Source organism: Nuphar pumila, chromosome 7, assembly GCF_984573655.1.
Source record: "Nuphar pumila chromosome 7, dmNupPumi1.hap1.1, whole genome shotgun sequence".
Lineage (NCBI taxonomy): Eukaryota > Viridiplantae > Streptophyta > Magnoliopsida > Nymphaeales > Nymphaeaceae > Nuphar > Nuphar pumila.
In genome coordinates, this window is record NC_143255.1 from 113,367,755 (window position 1) to 113,390,464 (window position 22,710).

The 22,710-nt window shown below is 41.4% G+C and overlaps 1 protein-coding gene across 3 annotated transcripts in view; it reads right to left on the bottom strand.

The window, feature by feature from the left end:
* Nucleotides 1–433: 433 nt before the first annotated feature.
* Nucleotides 434–22,710, bottom strand: part of LOC149832990 (uncharacterized) — a 30,193-nt gene continuing 7,916 nt past the window's right edge. For 2 of the 3 annotated variants that reach the window (XM_090014827.1, XM_090014829.1), the window contains 7 exons: nucleotides 18,189–18,391; nucleotides 17,707–17,815; nucleotides 17,272–17,552; nucleotides 16,631–17,038; nucleotides 2,544–2,622; nucleotides 868–2,439; nucleotides 434–770 (listed from right to left, as the gene is read on the bottom strand). In XM_090014827.1, the coding sequence (XP_089870953.1) occupies nucleotides 625–770; nucleotides 868–2,439; nucleotides 2,544–2,622; nucleotides 16,631–17,038; nucleotides 17,272–17,552; nucleotides 17,707–17,815; nucleotides 18,189–18,391 (2,798 nt within the window). In that variant the 3' untranslated portion in view covers nucleotides 434–624. The remainder of the gene's footprint in view (nucleotides 771–867; nucleotides 2,440–2,543; nucleotides 2,623–16,630; nucleotides 17,039–17,271; nucleotides 17,553–17,706; nucleotides 17,816–18,188; nucleotides 18,392–22,710) is intronic. The other variant, XM_090014828.1, reaches the window with a different exon arrangement.

The window sequence follows — 22,710 nt, forward strand, 5'->3', positions numbered from 1 at the left end:
CTTGGCTGGGAGGTAGATATTGGATTCTGTCACGCCCTTTAACCCCCAATCCACCCTCCTGTGGGCTACACACCTGGTCCCACAGAAATTAGTTTGATTTTTTTTATCAGGTCAGAGTTACCACATTGGCCCTTGTTACAGTGGATCATAAACTATAGGATTAGCAGCAATGCTGAGCTTCTCGTTTAACCAGGCAGAGGGTTGCTGATGCAGTCTGAAGTTCACTGTGCTATTTGCATAACACACTCGTAATCTCAAAATCGTTGCGAGCGAGGTTCACTTGTCAACATAGCCACAAATTTCGTTATTGGGATTTTCAGCAAAAAGAAAATCTGGTGATAAATTAAAATCTATTATTTTCCAGAAAATCTTGAAAACAGAAGCACCGCAAATCTGGTTGCACAGCAGATTAACTAAACAGAAGCACCGCATATGGACTCAATTTCCTGTACTTTTTTTTTCACTTATCAATATTTCTGGTGGGAAAGAAGCATAGGGAAAACAGACTGAAATTTTATAATACAGCATCAAACCAAACCTTCTCTACACAAGTGTTTGAAATTGAAACTTTAGTAGGAGTCCCATATCCAGAGTACAGTAGGGCAGTGGAGCAGGTGATTTTCATCATCTGTACCTATATCTCATGTCTAGCTCAGAACCAAAGGGTCCACGATTGTGTACAAATGGAGGCTTCTTACCAGCATTTGCTCTCAGTTCCATCTCAATTAATCTCTCCAACCCTTCTGGATGGCCACTTCTGCCAGTAGATCCTGTACCACAATAAAGTAAATAAATAAATGCATACATCACTAGGAGATAAAGTGGAAAACGCAATTCTTATAGCAAGCAGATGAACTGGTTTCACACCTGGGAAGGGTACCTCCATATGGTTATAATTTGGAGGTCTCTGATGAAAAGGGAACCCTTGAACGGAATGGAGCTCTGGCATGAAAGCAGCCATGTGATTATTGAAGGGATCGATGTCTGGTTGATGCTGCAGCGGCACACCAGCCGGTAGTGGTGACAGTAGATGGGGCCCTGGGAAATTGCTGGGAATCAGGTGCTGCATTGCTGGATGCTGGGGAGGTTCAAACCTTGTTGGTATGCCTGCATTATGATGGAAGGGGTGCTGAAGCACATTAGGGGGGAAGGGATGTCGAAGATCAAGGACTCTGTCGTTGGGCCCCATAAACTTTTCCTGATTCCTGCTGAGATCTTGTTCTAGCGGTGAGTAAGGTGGCCTCAGTGGATTAATAGTAAAATGAGGAAAGGACTGTCCACCGAAAGGTTGTTGCTGATATTGAAATTCTGGTCCCATCATATTGAACGGCTCTCGCAGGACGTCTTGAAGGGGTCGGGGGTCCATACCGGGAATCACGGATCCATCTCCTTTAAGTGTGGTATCGACTGCGGCGAACTTATCCACGATATCAACTGGCATGGCTGACGATAAAAAGTTTTCTTTCAATGCAATTCCAGATAACAGAAACTTTGAAGCCTCAGTGGTTGGGGGCTTGCTAACCATGATGAGACTATCCTCTTCTGGGAGGTGAATTCCTACAGTATTATCAGCAGGTTCATCCTCAAATTCTAAGGCAGATGCAACCTTCGGCCTGATGCTTTCCTTTGGATCATCTAAGCCCAGCCAACTAGTTTTACTTGTATCAGATTTTCTTTCCCCACTATGGTACAGCGCTGCTGGGATACTGTCATAATTAATTTTCGTAGACCCAGTCTTGCAAAATCCAGTGGAAGCAGAACTGATATCAGAAGCTAGAAGGGTCATACCAGACAGGTCTAAATCATTGGTATTCCTAATGCCTCCCCCTCCAGACACTCTTTGCACTGATACTGGAGCTTGCACTGACTGCAACTCTTGCATGAATGCTGTTCCGAAAAGAGCTTCAAGTGTTAAGGTCTTCTCAGGAAGTTGAACGCCTTCACCAGGCATAGGATGTGCACTGGGCACTACCGTACTATCCTCTACCTTGGTTGGTGCAATAGGTTCTTTCAAGCCTGTTCCCTTCTGTAACAGCAAAATAAGATGCTGAGACGCTTGGTCATCCACATCTGTTTGCTGGGGCGCTGTACCCAAATTGGAGGCATTCAAGAATCCTTGCATAGGGGACTGTACACTAGTGTGGGAAGCATTAGCTTCAGCCAAGATAAATTGTTCTAGGTCCTCACAAGTAAGCACTCTTGATCTCACATCTGGTTTATCTGAATGCAATGGCTCAGAAGCACCACCTACTGCAGTAATCAGGGGGTGTACTACGTGCTCCTGAAGATTTCTCTCTTCTTCTAGAGGGAAGATGGTAGCCGCATTGTTTAGGCCTTTCTTTGTTTCAGTATCTTGTGACATGCCTTTTTCATTATTCACAAACAGAGACAGCAAGTCTTCATCTTTGGAGGGGTGCTGATCCACTGCAGGTTTTATGTCTGTAGCAATTCAACAGCCATCAAATTGGAAATGGATGAACAAAATAATGATAGTATGGGGAGTATTCAGAGAAGCATTTGCTACCAAATAATGTGAAGCTTACCTTCAAGAAACCAATGGGCAAACTTTGAGGAATGGTTGATTGGATGCCACGGTTCCTCTTCAGACTTTACAACAGATGGCTGCAAAGTAACCGAATTGTTAAATAACACAGGCATTTTCAGATCAATCTCAAACAAAAAGATGCATTTATCCAGATCAATCTCAAATACAAAAATCCATTTATCTACAGAACGGTTTATATAAAATTTCTCTGACATCATCATACTAAGAATTTTATCAACAGTCTTTACAGGAACCTTAACAAGAAAAATAAGCAGAAATAGTTAGTACGTAAAAACCAAAGACGTGGCTCTTTGCATGCATCTGTAGTATATAAGAAACTCTATAATTAAGAATAAAGATTAAAACAAATATAGAAATGCAGAAAAGACAGGCAGCAATACAGACCATCACATCAAAACTTCAGATAAAAATCTAAACGACAAAGATATTGTTGCCCTGTGTAGAGTAGGCATGGAGGTGTTAACCAATTAAGTGCTCCCAAAAGAATGAAAAGGATAAAGAAATAACAAATAAAATGCATGGCATCACCGCATGAACCTTTTAACATGTATGATCCAACATAGAAAAACAAGACATTGTTAAGCTTTAAAAAACCAAGAGAGCACAATAGCATTAATCATGGCAAACAGTAAGCAATCATGTCCACGAACATACAGAAATAACACATAAACTACACTAAACTTTTAATATTTCAATGAACAACTTTGGAATATGGATGGCAGCTTAGTAGGAAATTGTAGAACCAAAAACACCTAAAAGCAGAGTGGGCAACAGAGACAGAATTGAAGGGAACAACATTGAATTCGGCCTTTTCATAGGGCAGAAATGGATTGTGGGGGAATCACAGAGTATACAGTGCATCACATGACATAAATAAAATTCTAACAAATGCAAAGCAAAAGTAAAAGTAAAAGCATAAGGATATTGATCAATTTGCATAGGTTGAAAAGAGAAGGATTCAGAACAAAGCAAAAAAAATTAAATGAAATGATTCTCCAGCCTCAGAAATAAAATAAGGCAAAATGTAACACAAATAGCATATGGACATGGGCTCCAAAGCTGAGATCTGAGAACTTGCTAATCAAGATACCACAACCATCTAATAACAATCATGGTCACATGATTGTCTTATTCAACCTGATCAAGGAATTAAGATTAGCAATTTGGAAGGCATTTCTTTTTCATTTCTCAAAGCAGCAGCTGCAGTGTCTGATGTTTCTAGAAACGGTTCTTTATAGATTGCGGATCTATTTATCAAGATTCAGTTTAGGTTCGCTATCATTTCCTGATCCTAAAGAAATTAGTGAAACGGACTTGGAAACTTTATCAGCAAGTTCCATAAATCTGCTACATCAATCTTTTTAGTATAGCTAATAATGCTCAACCAGCTTTCAAAACCATGCTGATGCAGCGCACGTCGGAGGAGGAGTGAAGACAGATGCCCACCGTGAATCGGTGTGGCTCAACTTTTATTAATCTCAACAAGTTCCAATATTCAGGGAAAAAACACAACTAACAGCAAGGAAATAAAATGGTAAACAGAATGCAGGTAATCAAGAATAATCAAGAGCAAAAAAAAGAATGACGGCTGAAAACTTTCTCTGCCCCACGCAACCCTAGGAGAGGGCCTTTTAAAGGCTATTACTGGACCCGGGTCGCGGGTCCAGGATTGGACCCGAAGCGCGATCTGGGTCAACCTCCATCTGTTGCTGGCTTTGTGACGTGCGAACTCCACCACGCCTGGAGTAGGTGCGCAGGGGTACCTCCCTGCGTCACGGCTCCGTACCTGCAAGGGGGTCATACACGTGAAGCCGGTCATCTGCCCTTTGTGGCGGATCGGGTGGCACGATGGGTCCATTCGAGTCCTGCCCTGCATCATTCTCACCTGGTTGGGAAAAAGTCGGCTCTGACGACTTGTTGTTGCCACAGTAAGCATAGAGATCAGCCACGTTGAAAATAGGGAAAATATGCCAATCATCGAGCAGCTGAAGGAGGTAGGCATTCAAACCCAATCGCCGAAGGATCCTAAAAGGGCCATACTTCTTATGACTTAATTTGCTATAGGTGCCTACGGGAAAACGCTCGGGACGCAAGTAAACCCAGACGAGTTGACCGACATGAAACTGGACATCACGACGACTCTGATCTACGAAAGCTTTGTAGGCCTCGTAGCTTTCGACAAGTTTGGCACGGACCTGTCTGTGAATGTCACGCATATATTTGACGGCATCAAAAGCATCTGGAGCTGGAGCTGGAAGATCTGACACAGGGGCTAGGTCAACGACATGGGTGGGTGACCGACCATACACCACTTGAAACGGAGATTTACCAGTAGAACGGTTAATGGAATTGTTATATCCGAACTCAGCTTGAGGCAATACGAGGTCCCAAGTTTTGACATTTTCCCCTACTAGGCTCCGTAACAAGTTACCTAAGGTGCGGTTCACAACTTCGGTTTGGCCATCGGTCTGGGGGTGGTACGCACTATTGAACTGAAGCTTAGTCTTCAACAAGGCCCATAACGATTTCCAAAAATGGCTCATAAAACGCGTGTCACGATCCGAAGTGATTGTGTGGGGTAGACCATGGAAGCGGGCAACGTCCATGAAATAATAGGACGCTACTAAAGAGGCATCGGTGGTTCGCTTGCACGGGACAAAAATAGTCATTTTGGAGAACAGGTCAACAACGACTAAAATTGAATCAAAACGACGTGGCGTTCTGGGGAGGCTCACGATAAAATCCATGGATACATGCTCCCACGGCCGTTCAGGGATGGGCAACAGAATATACAGACCATTATTCTGACGATGACCCTTGGACACTTGACACACATGACACCCTTGAATGAACTTGACAACATCTTTGCGCATTTTGGGCCAAAAGTATCGTTCATCTAACAGAGCGAACGTCTTATCATGCCCGAAATGCCCTGCTAACCCTCCTTCATGTAATTCAGAAATCAACTGAAGCCTAAGGGAAAAATCAGGCACACATAATTTGTTCCCACGGAAGAGGTAACCATTATGAATACTAAAACGGGGGTCGATGGTGCGATCTAAAGAGATGCACTCCTCCCATACTTGGTGAAAATCAGGGTCGGTGGGGTATAATTCCTTGCACTGCTCGAAACCAATAACCTGCACTGACATAGTCATCAGAAGGTTGTTCTTCCTACTAAGAGCATCAGCCACCTTGTTCAGGGTACCAGATTGATGGCGAATCGAAAAGGTGTACTCTTGCAAGAAACTGACCCACTTGGCATGACGAGCACTCAACTTCTTTTGACTATTCAGATGCTTCAATGCCTCATGATCCGTGTACAAGACAAATTCCTTATAAATGAGATAATGTCTCCAATAACGAAGGGCTTGTACAACGGCATAAAACTCAACATCGTAAGTGGAGTACTGGCACCTGGCCTGAGTCAGCTTCTCACTAAAGAAGGCAACAGGTCTACGATTCTGACTTAAGACTGCGCCAATTCCCACTTTGGAGGCATCGCACTCAACCTCAAAGATTGCACTAAAATCAAGGAGGGCTAAGACAGGAGCACTGGTCATTTTCTCTTTGATGATCGTAAAGGCTTTTCCAGCCGCGGGCGTCCAATGAAAGCTAGTACCCTTTAGGCACTCCGTGATGGGGGCCATGAGGGTGCTAAAATTTCTCACGAAACGTCGGTAAAAAGTGGCTAACCCGTGGAAACTACGAATCTCTTCTATAGTCTTTGGGGTAGGCCAATCGACAATCGCGTGGACTTTTGCGGGGTCAGCCTTGACTCCATCGGATGACACAATAAAACCTAAGAACACGACATTGGACGTCATAAACTCACTTTTTCGCATTGGCATACAATTTTTCTTTCCTCAAGATTTCTAAGACTTGACGCAGGTGACTCAAATGGTCGGACAATGACGAACTATAAATCAAAATATCGTCAAAGTAGACAACAACAAACTTCCCAATACACGGACGCAAGACTTGGGTCATCATGTTCATGAAGGTACTTGGGCATTAGATAACCCAAACGACATGACTAACCACTCATACAACCCATCACGTGTCTTGAATGTTGTTTTCCACTCATCCCCCTCCCGTATACGAATCCGGTGATACCCGCTTTTTAAATCTATTTTAGAGAAAATGGAGGCACCAGATAACATATTAAACATATCGTCCAAACGGGGGATGGGAAAACGGTAATTCACTGTGATGCGATTGATCACGCGACTATCAACACACATGCGCATGGACCCATCTTTCTTAGGAGTGAGTAAGGCGGGTACTGCACAAGGGCTAACACTCGTAAATGAAACCCTTTTGCAGTAATTCCTGAACCTGTCATAATAACTCGATATGCTCGAAGGGGTTCATGCGATATGTGGGAAGGTTGGGTAGACTCGACCCCGACACAAAGTCAATGGCATGCTGGACTACCCATGTCGAAGGTAATCCATCAAGTAGGTCATCCGGCATAATGTCGCGGAACTCCTCTATAAGAGGGGCGACGTCCGTGGGGATGGAGACTGACGAACTCATCAAGGGCTTCGCCACCAGGGCATAACAATAGTCGTCTTCCTGACAATGGTTCAAGAAAAGCCGGTACGAGAGGTCTGCTAGCCTGGGGACTCGCTCAGGTTTGTCCACGGTGGGAAACCTAGTCTCCTTGATAGGAAGAAGGACTATCTTATGGCCATTAAAGATAAAAGAATATGTGTTCTTGCGGCCATCGTGAGTTGTCTGGCGATCAAACTGCCAGGGACTTCCCAAAAGAATGTGACACGCGTGCATAGGGGCTACATCACACCACACCTCATCGTGGTAGTGTTCTCCCATGGAAAACCGGACTAGGCAACGCTGAGTGATGGGAACCTTGTTTCCTTTCTTGAACCAGGCCATCTTATAGGGTTGGGACAGCTTCTCGATGTTGAGTTTCAAGGTAGAAACTACACTCTCAGACACCATGTTCTCGCATGCTCCGGTATCAATGATAACATCACAAGCGTGACCCTCATAGTTGCACCGGGTCCTAAAAATGATATTCCTCAACCACTTCGATGGGGCCGGTTCTCGGGGTGTGGTCAACACATGACGGATGGACAACAAACTTTCGACGTTACCGTGGAACTCTATAACTTCCCTCTCATCCTCGTCTTCAACTAATGACTTATTCTCACTCTCAGATGTGGTCTCTACAATACCTTCAACAAGATGGGTGTTCTTGCTCACAGTGGGACACTTAGACGCGACATGCCCTAACTCCTGACATCTAAAGCAACGAAGGGTCGACTCACTAGGTTTGGCTTTGAACCGGGTATGGAAAGCTGGTCCGGACTGGTCAGGTTTACTAAAGTCTGCTCTAGGCTTTGAATCACTAGGGGAGCTTGCTCCCCTGGTTGGGAAACCCGACTTAGGTCGACTGGTGGGTTCACTACGGGAAGTCCTATATTCTTGCCTCATTTTCAACTTCTCCTCGACGTTCATGGCGTAACTGTTGGCCTGATCTAATGTCTCAACTGTGACACAACTAAAATCATCAGAAATAGCAGGGCGGAGACCTGAAATGTACCTCGTGACCTGCAGGCGGGCTGTTTCCTCGATCTGCACACGCAGGAAAAGACGATGGAACTCCGCAGTGTACTCTGCCACAGTTCGGGAGCCTTGACGCAGGGTCAGGTACTCCTTGTAGGCTCGCTCGGCGTGATCTGAAGGCACGAATTTTGACTGCATCAATCTTTGCATCTCCTCCCATGACTGTACGCGCTCTAATCTCTGCCGCTCTCTCGATCGTTGCAGCTCCACCCACCATGTCTGTGTTAGGCCTCTCAATCGAGTAGACGCTAGAGAGACACGACGATGTTCAGCGACGGTGTGATAGTCAAAGAAGAACTGCACGACATATAACCAGTCGAAGAACTGCTCTGCGTCGAATCGCCCTGCAAACTCCGGAAGATCCAACTTCACTCCGTAAGTGGAGGAGTGTTCTGGTGTTCTCTGTTGTCGAGGCTCCACCATTCCTGCAGGATGCTCGTTCCAGAAAATGTCGTCATCCCATACTGCTTGATTGTTCGTTGTGCGGTACTGATCGCCTGGATGCTGGTGCTGACGAACTCTACCGATAGGGGGTCGGCGATCAGGGCGCGCCGGTTCCTGCTGATATTGTCTCGGTCTGGCTTGTCCGTGGGTGGGCACCATCTGCGGCAGGTATTGGGGTACCGGGATGACGAGAAGTCCAAGGTAGGGTGGAGGGTTCGGGTGGGTCTTGGGTTCCTGGCGGGTAGGGTTGTGTAAAGAGTCTTTCACACAATCAAGTCTACAAACAACTTGACAAAACATACATTCACCCAATATGGTAAACCAAAATAGCATACAAAATGCTCCACAACACAAACATAAGAATAGTGCATAAATGCACTTGAATCTGAATATGTGAGAGGTAAAACCCTGGGCAGCATGCCCTTATTTATAGAGAGGTTACATGAGAGGAGCTATTAAAATAGCTGTTGGGATAGCTGTTGGGCTACTCCCAACAGCTCTAATTAGAGCCGTTGGGAGTAGCCCAACAGCTCTATTCAAACAGTCAACATTTTGACTGTTTGACAGAACCTGACAAAAAGGTTGTTGGCTGTTTTGACAGTCCAACAGCTCTAGTCAATTATGACTGTTTGACAAAAAGACAAAAAATAAGAAAGAAATAAAATTACAAAAATAAATAAATAAAAAAGTATTACAAGAATATAAGTATATACTTTAAATATATAGTTATATACATATATATATACATATACATACTCTTGTATTACGAAAAGTATGTATATATATATATATAAATATATATATATATATATTCAAGTATATACATATATATGTCATTTTCTAACAGTCTCCCTCAAACTTATGGTGAAATCACCGAAAGTTTGTCAAGTAAAAAGTTGAATCTTGGTGAGCATAGTGCCTTGGTGAAGAAGTCAGCAAGTTGATATTCTGATGTCACATAGGGAAGATCAATAGTCTTCTTCAAATATTCTTCACGAACAAAATGGCAATCCATCTCTATATGCTTAGTTCTTTCATGAAATGTATGATTTCGAGCAATGTATATCGAACTCTTATTGTCACAGCACAATCTTGTAGGATTCTGAAGGTGAATCCCCATATCTGAAATCAGTTGTTTGAGCCACACGACTTCCATAGTAGTAGTTGCCATTGCTCTATATTCATCTTCTGTAGATGATAATGACACCTTTTGTTGTTTCTTGCACCTCCATGAAATCAAAGATTCACCTAGAAATATACAAAAACCAGTTGTTGAGCGCCTGTTATTTGGATCTCCTCCCCAATCAGCATCAGAATATGCAATAAGATCTAAGGAGGAAGAAGAGGACAAAAAGACTCCCTTATTTATAGTGCCTCTGATGTATTTAATAATTCTCATGACTGCACTCATATGAGCTGATGTTGGAGCATGTTGAAATTGACTGGCTATATGTACAGCATGGGCTATGTCTGGTCTTGTAATACTTAAATACATAAGAGATCCCACTAGCTGTCTGAAGGGAGTTGGATTGTCCAAAGGAACTCCATCATCGGCTCGCATTTTCATTCCAACAATCTCTGGAGTATCAACAACTTTATCATCTGAAAGTCCTGACCTGTCAATAATATCTGAAGCAAACTTTGTTTGTGACAATATGTATCCTCGGTTAGAGTATGAAACTTCTATACCAAGAAAGTATGTTAGAAACCCAAGATCTGTCATTTCAAAAGAATTTTTCAAAAATTGTTTTACTTTCTTGATTCCCTCCTTGTCACTACCTGTAATTAACATATCATCAACATATAAAAGTAAAATTATAATACCAGCAGAAGAGTTCTTGATAAACAAAGCTGTATCAGTATAGCATGGTTTAAAACCATACCTTGTAATAACATTGTTAAAAGTATCAAACCAAGCTTTAGGTGCTTGTTTGAGGCCATATAATGCCTTTTTTAATTTAAGCACTTTACCTGAAGGAATTATTAATCCAGGTGGAATATCCATATATACTTCCTCATTGAGATTCCCATTTAAAAATGCATTTTTAACATCCATTTGAAATATATTCCAATTTTTAATAGCTGAAATAGCTACAAGCATTCGAACAGTGGTCATCCTGGCAACAGGAGCAAAAGTTTCTTCGTAATCTACTCCGTATTCTTGAGAATATCCTTTGGCAACTAATCTGGCTTTATGCCTTTCCAAGGATCCATCACTTTTGGTTTTTACTTTAAAAACCCATCTACAACCTATTGTCTTTTTTCCTATAGGTAAATCCAGAATTTCCCAAGTATTAGCATCTTTAAGAGCTTCTAATTCTATGTGCATAGCTTTTATCCATTCAGGTAAATTTTTTGCTTCATTGTAACATGAGGGTTCAAAATATGAGTGGATAGCTATAAGACATGCTCTATGTTTAGAAGAGAATGAATCATAAGACACAAATTTATTTGGGATTCTTGAGGTTCGTTCTGATCTACGAATAGTGGTTTGTTCTGAAGGAATTTCTGATGCTTCATGATTACTTTGATTTACACCTTCATTGAATGCATTTCGATTTCTTCTAGTGTATACTATTGGTTCAACTATTGTTCTATTTTCAATAAGAGGTTCTACATAAATATTTTCATCATTAGACAATAGTTTGAACAAGAAAGAATAATCAGAGTTTATGTCTTCCGACATGTTTTCTTCAAATCCACTTTCATTTTCAACAAAATTAACATTCCTTGAAATGAGAAGTTTATCATTTTTGGTATCATAACATTTAAATCCTTTTTCTGTTTCTGAATAACCAATGAACGCACAGGAAATAGCTTTAGAAGATAGTTTATCTCCTTTATCATTCAAAACATAACATTTGCAACCAAAGATTCTCAGTCTTTGATAATCAGGTTCATATTTGAATAATTTTTCAAAAGGAATTTCATTAGATAAAGTTTTGGAAGGCATCCTATTTATAAGATATACTGAGGTTAATGCAGCTTCAGCCCAAAGATTTTTTGGAACATTTTTAGCAATAAAAAGAGTTCTTGTAGTTTCCATAATATGTCTGTGTTTCCTTTCTGAAACTCCATTTTGTTGTGGGGTTCTAGGACATGATCTTTGATGTAAAATTCCTTCATTTTCTAAAAATTGTTTAAACTCATTTGACAAGTATTCTCCTCCAGAGTCAGTTCTGAGAATTTTGAGTTTACTTTCAAATTGATTTTTAATCATGTTATGGAATGTTTTGAAGGTTGCAAATACATCTGATTTATACTTAAGAAAGTAAATCCAACAATATCTAGTGAAGTCATCAATAAACACAACATAGTAGGATAATCCGCCTTTAGAGGCTACAGGAGCAGGACCCCATACATCCGAATGAACTAATTCAAAAGGCATTGAGGAGTAAAAAGTTCTTTGACCATAAGGCAAGACTTTCATTTTACCAAATAAACATTCTTTGCATTCAAAATTATCTTTACAAAGATTCTTGGTAATAGGTACAAAATTTAATTTTCTTATATTTGGATGCCCAAGTCTATGATGCCAAGTCCGTATGTCTTTTGTTTGGGCAGTGTTGCAAAATGATTCCTTTGGAATACAAAGGAAATCCATATAATAGAGATCTCCTTGCCTAGAACCTTCCCCAATCAATTTCCCGGACTGGCGATCCTGCACCCAACATTTACTTGATGAGAAAATGACATCACATCCATGATCCGAGATTTGAGAAACAGAAAGTAGATTAAGATGAAGTTTTGGTATAAGTCTTATTTTTGGAATATAAAAGTTGTTATGTTTTGACAAATCATTTTTAAAAATTCCAACACCCTCTATTTCCAAGGCAGTACCATCGGCAGTGGAAACAAATGATGCATTTGAATTAGGTTGACATTCGGATAGTATAGATCTATGTGGGGTCATATGAAAAGAAGCTCCTGAATCAAGAAGCCAAGAGCACATACCAGGAGTAGCAGAGGTTGCAATGGCCGCTCCTGAGGTAGATCCTTTAAGCAGTGGTTGTAATGCCTCTGTCAGTTGAGATAATGATTTGGTGAGATCTTTGAGATTCAAAGTATCTTCATCTTGTTTTGATGGTGCAGCCGCAACACGCTTTTCTTGAGGCCTATATTTGTATCTAGGACATTGAGGCCTAATATGACCGGGCTCATTACAATTATGGCAAATGATTTTTGATTCTCCTCGATTCTTATTAAAATGAGGTTTATATGGCTTGATATAGTGTCCTGGTTTTGATGCGGCAAGTGCGCAATACTCTTCTTGACCATTGCTAGAAGTAGCAAGCACACTAACATTTTTACTCATGTTTAGCCTAGTCTCTTCTCCACTAAGTTTAGTGAGAATCTCATGAATAGGAGGAGGTGATGAAGATGATAGCAAGGAGGCCCTTGTTTGTTCAAACTCGGGTCTCAAACCATAGAGAAAAGCGAAAAGTCTCTCTTCTTCAACTTGAACTCTCCGCATTTCTATACACTTTCCTTCCCATTTGGGTTCAAATTGGGCAAGTTGGGTCCAAATGGAAGATAACTCCATAAAATAATCTCTTATATTCTTATCTCCTTGTTTAATGTTTCTAACTTTTTCTTGGAGATAATACTTGTGAGCCATATCTTTTTCGGTAAACATACCTCTAAGATATTCCCATGCTTCATTTGCCTTTTTGTAACACAAAAGGTTTGAGGCAATTTTTGTCTCAACTCCACTAAGCATCCATGAAAGATTTTTGGCATTTTTCATTTCCCATTCATCTAATTTTTTGTAGTATTCTTCCATGGCTTTGTTTTTTTCTTCAAGACTAGTCTCAACGTCATTTTCACCTAATGTAATTTTGGGAGTGGGTTCAAGAATAGTACCTCTTACAAATCCCCACAAACCTTGACCCTTGATGAATGTCTCCAAGTGTCCCGCCCAAATGTTATAGTTGCTTCCTTCAAGTTTGAATGGCGGAATGAAGTTGGAGTTGCTTGTATTGTGCGGAAAAAATTCACCCATGATGAATCCAAAGAAAAAAAGGAACCACCAATCACGAAAGAAAGAAGGCACGCTTTACGAGGAAGCTCACCAATGCACGGTTGATCATACACCAAGCTCTGATACCATGTAAAGAGTCTTTCACACAATCAAGTCTACAAACAACTTGACAAAACATACATTCACCCAATATGGTAAACCAAAATAGCATACAAAATGCTCCACAACACAAACATAAGAATAGTGCATAAATGCACTTGAATCTGAATATGTGAGAGGTAAAACCCTCTACCTTTGTATATAAATTACAATGGGCAGCATGCCCTTATTTATAGAGAGGTTACATGAGAGGAGCTATTAAAATAGCTGTTGGGCTACTCCCAACAACTCTAATTAGAGCCGTTGGGAGTAGCCCAACAGCTCTATTCAAACAGTCAACATTTTGACTGTTTGACAGAACCTGACAAAAAGGCTGTTGGCTGTTTTGACAGTCCAACAGCTCTAGTCAATTATGACTGTTTGACAAAAAGACAAAAAATAAGAAAGAAATAAAATTACAAAAATAAATAAATAAAAAAGTATTACAAGAATATAAGTATATACTTTAAATATATAGTTATATACATATATATATATACATATACATACTCTTGTATTACGAAAAGTATGTATATATATATATATATAAATATATATATATATATATATATATTCAAGTATATACATATATATGTCATTTTCTAACAGGTTGGTATAATATGGGTGTGGATTAGGAGTTTGGTGTTGGGTCGGATGTTGTATTGGGTTCTGGGTCAGGGTTGGGTTGACAGGTTGGTTTGAGTTTGGGTACCGGGCCTGGTGGATATATTGATGGGTTTATTCGCCCGATGGGACGTGGATCAGGCCCATTCTTACACTACTCGCCGGACCCAGATATGGATAGGTTGGATCGAGGGTCGAGCTTGGTTTGAACTCGATCAACGATCCATAAGATTATGGGTCTGGTTTTGACCCGGTTCAAATCCAAACTGGAGCTCCGTCCGGGACTGATATGGGTCTGGGTCGGCATTGGGTCTATTTTGAGGGTCAAAATTAATAGGTTGGATCTGGTTCGGGACAGCCCGCGAACCGGAACCAACTAGGTAGGTTGGGTAAAGGGTTTCTAGACCCAGACCCGCCCCCTGAGACCCAACGGCTGGTCCCAGCGAAACAGGTCTGTGCCCTGTTGCAGCGAAAACTGGATTGGTTCCTCTTGGGTCTGGCCCAATCAAAAGGGACTAGCCGACTCCCGCCCGTAGGAGTGCGATCACGGAGCCTCCCCGTGTGGGGTCGGGAGGGAAAGTTGAGTCCCTCCCGAGCCGGGCTGACAAACCCGGACCTGCAGCAGGGTCCAACGTGACGTTGGAACCCTGCCGACCCAACTCGACCTGCGACGCAGCCCACGTGAAGCCCTGCCACGAGTCGGGGCCTGCAGGTGGACCCAACGCAACGCTGGGGCCCTGCAGGTTCGGGTCGACCTGCGTCGCAGTCGTAGGTACACACGACCACGAGTCGGGGCCTGCAGGTGGACCCAGCATACTACTGGGGCCCTGTAGGCTCGGCCCCACCTGCGATACCAACGCAAGTGCTCGCTGCCTGGGATGAGGTACCATTACCAGGGAGTCGCTGCTCGCCGAGATCCCCTGGTGCTGTTGAAAGGAGCCCAGGTCAGGCATGGACGCTGGAACTGGTGGGAAGGCAGCGATACATCCCTGTTGTATGGGCGTCGGCTGATAGGATTCTGCAGCATTGGGACTCAAACTTGCGGATGCACCATCAGCGAGGTCTGCGCCTGGTACTGCACACGGTCCCTTGTGCGACTCGAAGGTTGTTATGCGATCATCAAACCCATCCAGCCGCTTCGACAGACCGGCGATATCCTGACTCATTCGCAGCATATTCTCCTGGATTTTCGTCAACACGTCCATTACGCGCAACATTGGATCTTCGCTGCCAGCCTCCTCACGCGCGTCGCTTCGTACCGGATCGGTCCCCGTTTCAAGAGTCATCTCGCTGATGAAGGTGGACGCCGGCTCAGATACCACTTTGATGCAGCACACGTCGGAGGAGGAGTGAAGACAGATGCCCACCGTGAATCGGTGTGGCTCAACTTTTATTAATCTCAACAAGTTCCAATATTCAGGGAAAAAACACAACTAACAGCAAGGAAATAAAATGGTAAACAGAATGCAGGTAACCAAGAATAATCAAGAGCAAAAAAAAGAATGATGGCTGAAAACTTTCTCTGCCCCACGCAACCCTAGGAGAGGGCCGTTTAAAGGCTATTACTGGACCCGGGTCGCGGGTCCAGGATTGGACCCGAACCGCGATCCGGGTCAACTTCCATCTACTGCTGGCTCTGTGACGTGCGAACTCCACCACGCCTGGAGTAGGTGCGCAGGGGTACCTCCCTGCGTCGCGGCTCCGTACCTGCAAGGGGGTCATACACGTGAAGCCGGTCATTTGCCCTTTGTGGCGGATCGGGTGGCACGATGGGTCCAATCGGGTCCTGCCCTGCATCACATCCACAGGAAAACAAACAACGTGCATGCATAGACAGTGAAGAATGTTCTGATTTTGAAGTTTTTTCCCATCACATCAATATTCTTATGTTTTTGAGATGAATTTTATTGTGGTAACCTCCAAGGATGTGCCTCTGATACTTGCATATGTTATACAGAAAAGTACAATAACCAGACAGCAGAAAACTATGATTCACCAAGCAGAAAGAAAACTATTATATTATGTAAACTAAATTGATATTCCATAAAGTATCAAATTCGTCCATGCCTAAAATATGAAATACAGGAAATATATGATTTGACCAACACGTGAAAAAGCAGAGTTTCATATCTCAACAAAGAGGACATCGCAAACATGCAAGCAAACAGAACTTCCATTGAACAATCAGAGCACTAAGGCAGGCATTCATATGTGGATCCATAAGAGTTCGTTTGGTTATATCAGAATTCCATTAGGATATTAGTCATTGAAGATTTTGTTTGTACCTCAGGAAGAACAGGCAAGCCAGTGTCATTAATTTTCATGGCACTCCCAAACAGCTTTTCCAGAATAGAAGTGGAATGTTCATGCAAAACTCCAATTTTACTCTCAAAGCTAGAAGCTTTACCAGGAGCAGAATCTGTATTTGTATCATCTATCTGATCTGGGAGTTCATTTGATGCAATCTGTAGGACCAAGGGCAACCCAGAAACTTCCAGAGATGATATTGTAGACACAGGCTTCTCGATCCCATTAATGGAAGCTGCACTACCACTCTCAACCTCATGCTGTTTCATACCGGCTTCCAGATCTGTAGCCAGGCATTTTTCTTTTATTTGATCTACCACTGGCTCATTCATGAGCGTAGAATCATTTGTAGCTAGGCGCCCTTCGATGACCATGGATCTTCCAGACTGCAATTAATTGAAACACATACATAATTAGGTCACAGAAAAATCCATATGTCATATTTATGACCAAAAGATGTACACAACTCAGAATCTTGTCTTTTAGAAATTGAATAACCAATTTTAACACAAACACAATAAGATATGACAGCCTAATAGTTAAGGTTTAAAACCCACAACATACAATTTAAAAAAATATGAAAAGAAAGAACCTACAAAAAATTCACAACCATAACTACCTCAGATTCAGCAGACAACACGGGAGTTTTTGTTGCCAGATTGCCTGCAAAACCTGGTGGCACCAAAGGTCTAGATGCAGAAGCTTGTGGAAGAGACAACTTAACATGATTATTCTGAGAAAGGAGTCCAACACGATCATCCACTCTATTATTACTTTGAAGACTTATCGCATCTTCAGATGTGTCTAAGCATGAAAGCTGTGTGTTTTGCTTGCTTGGAGTTTGTTTTATTTTCTCTTGCAAGGCCCTTTGTTGCTCCTTTCTCATCATCTCAAAAGATGCTACAGGAAGAATCAGCAATCAACATTGTGCAAAGTATTTAAAAAGCAGAGCAAAATTTTTATGGATCCAAGCAGGAAACAAATAAAAAAATAAAAAAATAAGCACAGTAGTTTTGTTCACAGCTTATCATAAGCAAAAAACAAAACAAAACACCTCTACGCCTTTTCTCTTCTTCAGCTTTGTCCTGACTTGGGCACTCAGAAGAACCAAATGTTTCATTGTTACAAAAGTCAGTCGTATCTCGGCGAATTTGAAGTGCTGGCTGCCAAATAACCAGAAGCTAACTGTCAACACTAAGGATCAACTAATAGAAAAGAAAGCAGACAAGAGGGGATCATAAAGATTGACATCAACCACACCAAATTTTATTTTGCAAATATCAAGAACTAAGAGATGACCATTTTATCCTTGTACAACATTGCAAATTGCAGGCCTATATAACTATGTCTTGCAATGGCCAAAGACTTAAACCTCATTAACCGTGCAAACATGAGATGCTATAGATGACCATCAGTAGCCTAACCGGGTCAGAAAACCCAATCCCAAAACTGCAGGTTTCTCACAATGAATAAACAAGTTAAATATAAATGTATACAACCGCGCAACCAAGGCCCACAAAAGCAGACTGGACAAACCTTGTACATCCATGGGGGTTGATATGGCTCAGTGCTACGATTGAGATGATATTGTCCATTTCCTTGAACTCTAGGACTTAACGGTCCACCTGCATGCACAGATGGTCTAGGGAAACCACCACTGCCAAGAAGCCCATCACGCTCTGGAGATTGCAAAGATTGGCGGGATTGGTTCCCATAACGCCTACCAGAATCTGAAAAATCTGAATATAGAATTTGTCAAGAACGATTTCTTTCATTTTTTCGTGGCAAAAGCATTTGTAAAGAACTGCTACTTCACATTTGGAAGCTATTGTTCATGTAGAAAGCTCAAACAAAGAAAATAAAGAGGGAAAACAGAAAATCTAGAAACTTGAACAACAAACAATAACAACAACAACTCCGCCTTCATCCCAAAACAATTGGGGTCGGCGATATGAACCAAAAAAGAAAATCATTCTGGGTCTTCCACATGAATCCTTCTCCTCCAATCATTTTTATCCAATGCCATGTCCTTGGTGAGGTTCAAAGCATTCATATCCTTTCCTATCATCTCCATCCAAGTCTTCTTAGGCCTACCCCGACCTCTTTTAACTAATATATTTTCCCATTTCTCCATCCTTCTAACTGGAGCATTATTAGGCCTTCGCCGAATATGTCCAAACCACCGTAAACGATTCTCTCTCATCTTATTTTTAATGGATGCAATGCCTACCTTCTTACGTATCTCCTCGTTTCGAATCTTATCTTTTATTGTATTTCCACACATCCATCTAAGCATACGCATCTCAGCTACACTCATTTTTTGAATATGATGTCTCTTGGCAGCCTAATATTCCGTACCATATAGTAAAGCGGGCCTAATAGTCGTCCTATAAAACTTTTCCTTCAACCGCAATGGTATTCTACGATCACACAACACTCCAGTTGCACTTTTCCATTTCATCCACCCAACCTTTATCTTATGATTTATATCTCCATCAATTTCTCCATACTTTTGAATGATAGATCCCAAATATTTGAAACAGTCATCCACCGGTATTTATTGCTCACCAAGCTTCACTACACTCCCATCACTACTTCGTTGCTTACTAAACCGGCATTCCATATATTCTGTCTTACTCTTACTCAACTTAAAACCTCTTGCTTTCAATGTCTGTCTCCATAATTCTAACTTAGCATTAACCCCAGCTCTAGACTCATCAATAAAAACAATATCATCTGCAAACAACATACACCACGGCACATTTTCTTGAATTGATCTCGTAAGCTCATCCATCACTATAGCAAATAGGAAAGGGCGTGATCTAGAAACTTGAAAGAAAAAGTAAATATCAAAAGGAAGGATACAACTTGTGTGATCTATGTTGAATAATTTGATCCCCATCGGTAAGGTCTATAAAACTTTCTGGGGCCTTATTAAATCCCAAATGGCAAAGAACCCATATCACACGAGAATTTCTGCACTTGTGGTAGGGACTGATTTCAATCAATCAGCTATCAACTAGACCAACTAGTGATTCATTGGTCCTTTGATTTTGCTGAAAGTCGAGCATTATGACCTCAACTGCTGTTAGAACTCGTTAATGTGTAATGTGTAACACGGGCATTCTTGTCTATTGTTCTTGTTATATTTTTATTATTGTATCAAGGGTAATATTGTAACTTACCCATTCAGCCTGTTATATAAAAGAAGAGGAGACATCCCTATGTGGGCAGCGACCTTTATTATCTCCTTTTTTTTCTCTCTCATTTTCTCTAAGTAACAGGGCACACACTCCAAGGCTGCAGTTTTCGCATGGTATCAGAGCAGGTTCAGGTAAGTCACAGCAGGTCTTGACATTTCCCATCCCCTTTCCTTTATTTTCAAAGGCCTTTCTCTATTTCTTTCTTCCTCTCCTTTGACGTCCTTTTTATCAGATCTGGTTAGTACCCATATTGGGTGAGATGTGGCCTTTCTCACTTGCTTTATTTTTCAGATCTTTGTTACAGCTATTGAGAACCAGATCTGAATTTTCTCCTTCCTTTCTGTCATCTTTCTTTCTCTTCAGATTGCCCCAGATCCTGCGTGAGCCCTATTTCATCAGATATCCAATCTGCGTCCCTTTTTTAAATTTAACCCTAAAGATAACAGATCTATACCAGATCTGATCTTTTCCTTCAGATCTATATCAGACCTGAACTTTTCTAGGTTAAATCCTTTTCTTATATCTCCTTCATGTCTTTAGACCAAATTGATGTTTTGGAGGCCCTTGAATTTGTGTCATGCACACAAGAAGAAAGAAGAAAAGCAACAAGGGAAGCAAATAGGGCACACCTATGTCACATGGGTGTGGGTGAGGGTGCGGGAGTGCGGCAAAAAAAAAAAAAAAAAAAAATATATATATATATATATATATATATATATATATATATATATATATAAAGTTCAAAAGTTGGACATAAATGACCCTGGGTGCATTGACTGCACCCAAGGTTAGGTTGACCGCACCCGCACGCGCACCCACGTCGTGTCGCGTCAATGCGGGTGTGGCACCCAGTTGGCCAATTCCCTGTGACATAGGGGCACGCCTAACCTGTTGGGGCGTCACTTCTTTTATATTACAAAACATATCACTATTGACAAACATGCCCTTAATGAATAAAATACAAAGCTGGACCCTTAAGTTACAAACATATATATGTTCCAACACGCCCCCTCAAACTGTACATGGGTCTTTAACAATCATGAACAGTTTGGACTTAAAGAAACCAATATCTCATGATAGGTAAAGGCTTGGTGAACAAATCTGCAACTTCTTGTAGTTCTCAACTTTCAACCTTTTCTTGCACAAAATGTTGATCTATCTCAACATGTTTTATCTTACCATGTACGGGATTAATAGCAATGGATACTGCACTGCTATTGTCACAAAATAGAAGTGATTGGGATACTTTCTGATGAAGAGCAGTTAATAGATGTCTCATCTAGAGAATCTCTATTGTAACAAATGCCACTGCTCTACACTCTGCCTCTGTACTAGATCTCACCATAGTCTTTTGCTTTCAATGTTATTGATCTCCTGGTTTATATATCACTTGCCCAATCTTCATTTGAATATGCAAGAACCACCAATTCCATGTTCGCATATTTACCTCGATCATGTTTTTTACACACTAGACCATCTCCAATGGTACCTTAAATATATCTTAGCACTCTTTTGGCTGCCTCCATGTGGCTAACTTCAGAAGCATGCATATATTGAGAAACTTGATTCACAACAAAGATCAAATCTAGTTTAGTGAATGTACGATATTGTAAAGCTCCAACTAGACTTTTAAACTTTTCAGGTTCTGACAGTAACTCGTCCCCATTGACATCATGAGATAACTTTACATTTATTGTTGCAAGTGTTTGAACTGGTTTGTAATCAATCATGCCAAAACGAGTAAGCAAGTCAAAGGCATACTTATGATGTGTGAGGACTAAACGATCAGGTCGTTGATCAACCTCGACACCAAGAAAATACTTTAGAGTGCCCAAATCTTTCATGAAGAATTTTTTTGTAAGCATGTTCTTCAATTTCAGTATCCTTGCTGGGTCACTTCTTGTGATAACAATATCTACATAGACCAAGACAATGGTGATGTGCAAACCATCATGATGAGTAAAAAGTGAATAATCGCACTGACTTCTGACAAAGCCCATAGAGCAAACTGCATTGCTAAAAGTTTCAAGCCAAGCGCGTGACACTTGCTTAGCCCATAAATGGCTTTCTTTAACCAAAAAATTGTGCTTTGGACATCTGATTCTGTGGATGCTCCATATATACGTCCTCTTCTTGAAAATTTTCATGGAGAAATGCATTCTTTACATCCATTTGGCTAAGGTTCCGTCCATATATTGTTGCCAATGATAACACAACTCGTATAGTATCCATTTTGACAACGGGACTAAAAGTTTCATCAAAGTCCATTCCATGCTCTTTGAGTGCAGCCTGACTTTATATCTTTCAATGCTCCCATCTTCTTTATATTTAATTTTGTATATCCATCGACACCCCACAACATTTTTATCCTTGGGTCTTGGGCTTAGTTGTCAAAGGTGGCGCCTAGGTGGCCTAGGCACAGCCCCACCGCCTGGGCGATACATTTTGGGCGGTGGGACCCTACTTTTCCGCCTAGGTGGGGACCGCTTAGGCGATAGTTTAGTTTAAGTCGTTGATTGCCAATGACTATAAAAAAGGGAAAAGGGGTCCCTTTTCCCCTTTTTATTTGTGCTCTCTCTCTCTCTCATTAGGGCACGAAGAAGAAGAAGAAGACGGTATGAGTACCTCTCTCTCTCTCTCATGCTTATGTCTCTGAAAAACAGGAAAGTTTGGGATAGAACAACTAGTTTATCCCAAACTTTCCTATTTTCCAGAGACAATAAAGGGATCGAACACATTACTTGATTGAAAGCAAAAATTGATGATTCCTGTATTTGTGTGCACGTGTGCTGTGGCTATACCTATTTGATTGAACTAAAAAAGAAAATGAAGGGATTGCCTCAACAAATCATTTA